The sequence below is a fragment of the Nannospalax galili genome, unplaced genomic scaffold (genome assembly GCF_000622305.1).
Source record: "Nannospalax galili isolate Female #2095 unplaced genomic scaffold, S.galili_v1.0 scaffold15143, whole genome shotgun sequence".
Taxonomy (NCBI): Eukaryota; Metazoa; Chordata; class Mammalia; order Rodentia; family Spalacidae; genus Nannospalax; species Nannospalax galili.
Window position 1 is genome coordinate 5,446 of NW_008350244.1, and position 7,642 is coordinate 13,087.

General features: G+C 38.3%; 1 protein-coding gene across 1 annotated transcript in view; it reads left to right on the forward strand.

The window, feature by feature from the left end:
* Positions 1-7,642, forward strand: part of LOC103745457 (ATP-dependent RNA helicase A) — a gene marked incomplete at both ends in the record, with an annotated part of 14,308 nt that overhangs the window by 4,889 nt on the left and 1,777 nt on the right. Inside the window, 9 exon segments of the mRNA XM_029570539.1 lie at positions 192-328; positions 874-963; positions 1,056-1,217; positions 1,319-1,396; positions 1,866-2,057; positions 3,831-3,972; positions 4,323-4,405; positions 5,610-5,766; positions 7,224-7,324. Of these exon segments, the coding sequence (XP_029426399.1) occupies positions 192-328; positions 874-963; positions 1,056-1,217; positions 1,319-1,396; positions 1,866-2,057; positions 3,831-3,972; positions 4,323-4,405; positions 5,610-5,766; positions 7,224-7,324 (1,142 nt within the window).

Genomic DNA, 7,642 nt, shown 5'->3' on the forward strand with positions numbered 1-7,642 from the left:
GCTTTGGTGAAATAAATTAATTTCCAAATAACAAAGTGATTGGTTATTGTAGAATTATATCTGGTTAGTAGGTAGAATGGGAAGGAACTTAAAGCCTATGACATACTTCATATTTTAGGACTTAAGTGCCTACTTGGCTTATATTGATTTTTCACTCGGCTCATTTCCGTTTGGTAATCCTCACACTATAGGGATTTTTGCACGTGAACATGGATCAAATAAGAAATTGGCAGCACAATCCTGTGCCCTCTCACTTGTCAGACAACTCTATCACCTTGGAGTGATTGAAGCTTACTCTGGGCTTACAAAGAAGAAGGAAGGAGAGAGAGTAAGTCTTTAGATTTAAATGTTTCAGTAAGTTAGTTTGGTGTTAGTATTTGTCTAAAGAAGTTGAATGTAATGGGAAGAATTTAGTTTTTTAAAATTAACAGGGTTGGAAATCAGGTTTTGTGACGTGTACAAATTCCTAAGCTGTATCCTGAGAGCTAGAAGTCTTAAAATGGGGCTGGAGAGATGGCTCAGCATCTTGCAGAAGGCCTGGGTTAGCACCCACATGGCAGCAACAACTGTAACTCCAGTTCCAGGGACTCTGCCCTCTTCTGGCCTACACAGGCATTGCACAACATGGGTGCACTTAACATACATGCAGGCATAACACATAAAAATAATAAATTTTTTTTTACATTAAAATGGCTGTACTAAATTAATCAGCTTTGTTTGGCAATATGCTATATGGCCAGCCAGTAAATGGACGCCATTCTCACTAAAATTTGGTTTAGGGATATTGTAGCCGTGTGCTCTTAGCTCCTTTGTAGTAGTTTTTAGATATGTTCGTATATGTGCCAACTAATTTTTACTATTCCTTCTCTGTAGGTGGAGCCTTACAAAGTTTTCCTCTCCCAGGATTTGGAACTTCAGCTGCAAAATGTAGTTCAAGAGCTAGATCTTGAAATTGTGCCCCCAGTAAGTATACATAGTAGCATTTCAAGTTTACCTTATAAAGCAATTCCCTCATTAGACAAGTGTCTTATTGTTTCCTTCTTTTTGTTTATTAGCCTGTTGATCCTTCTATGCCAGTTATACTCAACATTGGGAAATTGGCTCATTTTGAACCATCTCAAAGGCAAAATGCAGTGGGGGTGGTTCCTTGGTCACCACCACAGTCCAACTGGAATCCTTGGACTAGTAGCAACATTGATGAGGGGCCCCTGGCTTATGTAAGTACAACATTGCTTTTGGGATAATTTTGTGGGTTTTTTTTTCTTCTGTATAGTTCATCAGTCTATTAAAAAATATTTTGAATATTCCTATATCACAGGCTACTACAGAGCAAATAAGCATGGATCTTAAGAATGAATTAACATACCAGCTGGAACAAGATCATAATTTACAAGGCGTAAGTTGTAAAAATTATGTATTGCTTAGAAGTCGAACATTCTAGTTCTGTTATTTCCCCATGTTTAGGAGGCTAAATAAAGTTTTGCCAAACTGCCTTCTGAGTGGTGGCTGTTAGTTGGGCCTAGAAATGAATTGTCCTACTTAATAAAATGTAAGTGGATACAAATATAAGTGGAGAGGCTGGGAATGGTAAAATTTGTTTCTCTTGATTAAATAAAATATAAACATTTGTAATAAACACAAAATGAATGGAAGTGGAATGTTCTTAGAGAACTAGGCAAAAGGGGTTGAAAAACTCAAACTTTAGAAATTTTGTGAAACATTCTATAATAGATAAGAGTTTCATTCTTAAATATTTTGAGTACTAAACCAGTTGGAAAGCAGTTTTTTTAAAAACATGGCATTTTCTTAAAGGACTAAAAAATTTCTTTAAATGAGATTTGACTATTTTAACTTTGCTAACACAGGTCTTACAAGAAAGAGAGTTACTGCCTGTGAAGAAGTTTGAAGCCGAAATCTTGGAAGCAATTAGTCAGAATTCAGTTGTCATTATCCGAGGTGCTACTGGATGCGGTAAAACCACACAAGTTCCACAGTACATTTTAGATGACTTTATCCAGAATGACAGAGCAGCAGAGTGTAATATTGTTGTGACTCAGGTGAGTAGCAAGCCATGTGGTATAGTGATAGTTTTTTGCGAGGTTTCCTTTGATCAGTTCTCCTTTTGCCAAGATAAGATTCTGAGCATGTTAGTGTAATAACACATGATAAGGGCAGTACTGGGGTTTTAACACGGCTCTTTGATAGTGCTAGGCATACGCTATAACTACTGAACTAGAATCCTAGCTTCTTTATATTTTAACTTTGCAAGTAGGGCTCTTTCTGCTGACTAGACTTGCCTTGAATTCATTCTGTAGCTTAGACAAACCTTGAACTTAAATCTCAGGTAGCTGGAATTACAGACTTGGAACAACAGGCCCATAAAGGAACTTAGGTGACTCTGAGAACACACTACCCATTCTCTTGGTGTGATGTACTTTGCTTTAAACCTTGTGCTTATACCTTAAAATATTTTGAGACACACAGCATTAATTTCAGCATTTGTGAGGCAGAGGCCAGTGGATCATCTAGGTTCATAGCAAGACTGCCTCAAAAAAATAAAAAGGAAGAAAAGAACTTAAGTGCTTTTCTTAATTTCCGATGTTAACTGAACCAGGAATTAAAGTGAATCCTTAGCATAGAATCAAACTCCATGGGAGTTATTCCTCAAGACCATTTTCAAGTAATCATTATGCTCTGTCTCATCACTTTAATACTAAGTAAAAGCAGCCTGCAAAAGAATAAGCAAGCCAGCAAAACAGGTAATGGTCCCCCAAAGTTTTTAAAGGTTGATTTTTGGGGAAACTCATTTTAAGTTCATGACCCTGATACTACTTGATTTATCATTTCTCTACAAACAAATTAGGGGAGTAGCCCTAGCTGGCCTGGATTTGCTATGGAGACCAGGCTGGACTCAGATCTGCCTGCCTCTGCCTCCTGAGTGCTGGGATTAAAGGTGTGCACCCCTATGCCCAGCATGATTTTCTTAAATACTGTATGTGATCTTAACTATTAGTAACCAATGTTGAGAAGCTTGTCTTGTTGTACTTTCCCATGCATTCTCCAGTTACTATTAAAAGTTTCCTATTGGTGCTAACCTTGTATTTCTGCCATTTTGTAAAAGATTTATTTTTTTATTTTTGAGACAGGGTCTCCTTATAGCCCCAGCTGTCCTGGAACTCACTGTGTAGACCAGGCTGGCCTTGAACTCACAGAGATCCGCCTGCCTCTGCCTCCTGAGTGCTGGGATTAAAGGCATGTGCCACCACACCTGGCAAAAGATTTATTTTTAAATTTTCATGTGTTTGTATGACTGACTGTTCAAGAGGCCAGAAGAGAGAACCAGATTTCTTGGCAGTTGTGAGCCCCCCTTATGTGGGTGTTGGAAACTGAACCCAGGTCTTGAAGAGCAGCCAATGCTCATAAACGCTGAGCCATCTCTCCAGCCCCCCCCCCCTTAACAGCTCTTAGAGGAACATAAACAGTATTAAGTTGAAGGTCATGAACTTTGAAATTTTATATAAAAAGGGTCTTTTAAAAAGGGTTTTTTTATGTACATGCACAAAGTTTAATAAGGCAGTTTATTTGTAAAACCCACAAGTATTTGGATTCAGCAGTAAGCTGATGGATCTACGCTATTCTACATTTGATATGGAAGACAGTCTTTCACTGTGGCTACTTCATAAAATGAGTTAACCATCAAAGTGAAGGCTATCTTCAGAGAAGTCACTATCGCATTTACTTGGGTGGGGTGTTAAAAATGGCGACTACCAAACTTCTGCTTAAATTAACAAATAAGTGTAATTTTGATATAAAATTGATTTTATTTTTAGCCAAGAAGGATCAGTGCTGTTGCTGTAGCAGAGCGAGTTGCGTACGAGAGAGGTGAAGAGCCTGGGAAAAGCTGTGGCTACAGTGTCCGATTTGAGTCTATACTTCCACGCCCTCATGCCAGTATAATGTTTTGCACCGTAGGTCAGTAATTACTGATCTCTAATTTGTACTTTATTAAGCCTTTATTACAAAAACTAATAAGGAAACAAGATGTATAGAGCTAGCATTAGAATTGTAAGGAATTCTGGCAACTTTTCTTGATAGGCATAATGGTTTTTTGAAAATTAAAGTTCAACCATACACTAACTTATTTGACTTTAAGGAAACCTGAAATTGAATGAGTTTCAGGATATCCTACCACATTTCATATTTATTAATTATGCAGGCTACCTACTAATTGCTAGGCATGTACTTAAGTGAAGTTGATTTTCTGGAATTGTGTGATTCTGTTACTGTCTACTTCTCTAACACATTTTACTTTTCTTTTCAAGGTGTGCTTCTAAGAAAACTAGAAGCAGGCATTCGAGGGATCAGTCATGTGATTGTGGATGAAATCCATGAACGAGACATTAATGTAAGTAATTTGTGAGTTAAAGGTAGATACTGAATTTCCTTTTTCCCATTGCTTAAACAAAGAGCCTGTGATCTGGGCGTGGTAAGGCATGCCTTTAATCTCAGCAGTTGGGATTCAGACCTGCAGATGTCTGATTTGGTTACATGCCCCTACAATATAATGAGAGGCCTTGTCTCCAAGGGAAAAAAAAAACCAAGGTGGGTGTGGTGGTTCACACCTTTAGTCCCAGCATTTGAGGCAGAGGCAGGTGGATCTGAGTTCAAGTCCAGCGGGAGCTCAAGGGAGACCATGTGTCAAAAACGCCACACACACACACACCCCCGAAAAGAAACCCCACAATTTCAGTTGGCTAAAATGCTTAATAAGAGCTTACATAATACAGCAGCTGAGTAATGGTTTATGACTTTATATTGCATTTGAGAGCAGTTTTATCCACTCATACAGGGAACCTCCTTTCAGTTTACATAAAATTTCATTTAACACAAAACACAGTCTTTTGAGATAAACCTTTTAAGTAAAAGGATTACTTTAAGTGTGTTCAATGAAAAGTGCACATAGGCGGGAATTGTAATTCAGTTATGTCTTGACACTTTCTAATCATTTTTTAAGGTTTTTGGGCATTTTTTTGTTTGAATGAACCAATGACTAACATTTTAGACAAGTTTTATAGATTGACCTAACCCTTTTCATTGACTTTTACTAAGCAAGGATTTCCATGTCTCTAATTAAAGTTGCTATAAATTTTTCTTCAGGGGGAAAAAAATTGTTTGCCTCCCTTAAAAAACGTTTTTTTAGTATTTCTTAAGCCCCCCCCCCAACACGCATTTTTGTTGTTGTTGGGAGATAGATTGCTATTCTTACAATGATGCCCAGACTATCTTCAGAGTTGGGAGACTTTGTTGTGGCTCTTGCTGTAGCACTGTAAGCTGTTGTACTTTTTGCCAGTCCCTATGGTCCTGAGAAGGTAGACAAAGTAGAATCAAAATATGAAGGGCAACCACTGCAACGTAGTGAATTTAAAACCAGATTTAGATACCATATGACAGACTGTCTTTAAAAGGGACTGGGGCCGGGGAGATTCACTATACCCTGATGTGGTTTTTACCTGTCCCCTTTGAAACTGAATTAATGTCTTCTATTGACACAAGAAATTCTTCAGGTGTGTTTTGTGACATGCTTTTCATTTGTGTTTCTATTTCAACAGACTGACTTTCTTTTAGTGGTACTGCGAGATGTGGTTTTAGCCTACCCTGAAGTTCGCATTGTTCTTATGTCTGCTACTATTGATACCAGCATGTTTTGTGAATATTTCTTCAATTGCCCCATCATTGAAGTTTATGGAAGAACTTTCCCAGTTCAAGGTAATTTTGTCAAAGTATGGTAGGACAGTGAATATCTTTACCTCAGTGCAGTTAGACTTTTTTTTTGAAACAAGTCTAGTTTTGGACTCAGCCTCCTGTGTGCTAGGACTAAAGGTAGACACTACCATGATAACCATTTTCTTTGGTTTCTAAGAAAATATTTATTTAGGCAAGAGCTTGGTAGTGCACACCCTTAATCCTAGCACTTGGGACGCAGAGGCAGGCAGATCTCAGTTCCAGGCTAACTGAGGCCATACATGAATGTAAGTACACCTGTATTGTGCAGTGCCCTGGAGGACAGAAGAGGGTGTCAAATTCCTTGAACCTATACAGATGGGTATTAGCCATCTTGGGAGTTCTGGGATTCAAACCTGGGTCTTCACCAAGAACAGCCAGTGTTCTTAACCACTGTGCCATCTCTCCAGTGTCCATGATTTTCTGGAGGTGGAGGGAGTGTTTTTGAGATCTGCATATCCATGCGTACAATGCCCGTGGAGGCCAGAAAAGAGGTGTAAGCTCTGGGGCTGCCTTGTGGATCCTGGGAACCAAACCCAGGTCTCATCAAGGGCACCCTAGTGGAAATTTTTTTGGTCTTCTGAGGCAGGGTAGGGTCTCCTTGAAGCCTCAGCTCTCCTGGCTGAAATCTGCCATGAAATCTGCCTCTGCCTCCCAAGTGCTAGGATTAAAGGTGTGTGTGCCACCACGCCTAGCAGTGGAAATTTCATTAGGAAATACTTATCACCATTTTCTAAGACAGGCATCTTAATTTCATTAAAATGACTTACTGCATGGCCTAATTGAAATGCAAACTTAAAATTTAACAATGTAGGTGAAATTATATGTATGAAATGATAAATATGTATGCCAATGGAGTTACAGTTTTCCCAGAATTGTAAAGTAAATGTAGGACTGGAAGATGGTTCATTCAGTAATGTCTTGCTATGCATGAGTGAAGACCTAAGTTCAAAAAAAGCATCTAGTCCTGGGGTTGTGGAGACAGGGATGGGAGGACTCCTAGAGTTTGCTGGCCCATCTGTCTGAATCACTCAACACAGGTTCAGTGACAAAGGAAACAAACTGAAAGAACTGAAAATAAACCAAAACTGCAATTTGCAAAAAACCAATTTGCGAAAAAGTAAATAATAGCACTAGAGGCAGCTTTGTATTGAATTTCTTCAAAGTAACAGTTTAAAAAAGACCATTTTATGTGTATTGTGGAAGGAGGATGGATTCTGCTAATGTAAGGGGAAACCTGAGATGCCTTTATATGAATATGTATAAAAGATGTGTCAGTGTCCCTCAGGGTCTGAGAAGTTAGCACTGGTACAGATTATGAAAGTTACCAATATTTTGTGAAGTTGAAGGGAACTAAGTAATGTTGCTGTAGATTTGCACATGAAATTAAAACCACCGTTCTGAAAGCTGGTAGCATTATATAACTTGATTATTCCTGACAGAATACTTTCTGGAAGACTGCATCCAGATGACCCAATTTGTTCCTCCTCCAAAGGACAAGAAAAAGAAGGATAAAGAAGATGATGGTGGTGAAGACGATGATGTAAGTAGATTTCATAAAGAATCTTCCCCTTTTGATTTTGCTGCCTTTGAACCCAGGATTATCTTGTGCCAGCCTCTTAAGTGCTTGGATTACAAGTGTTGTCATAAACATAGTTCATGGAGGTATTTCATTGTGAGAAAGCTATAACTGGAGAAAAGTACAAGTAATTTTTTTTTAAGTAAAATCATAGCATAATACTGGGATTACAGAACTCCTAAATTGATTGTAATATCTGTCTTTAGATTAATTTAAACTAGTAAATTCCATGTTTAATGATACTCAAGAGACTGACAACAACATGTAATTTGTCATAAGAAC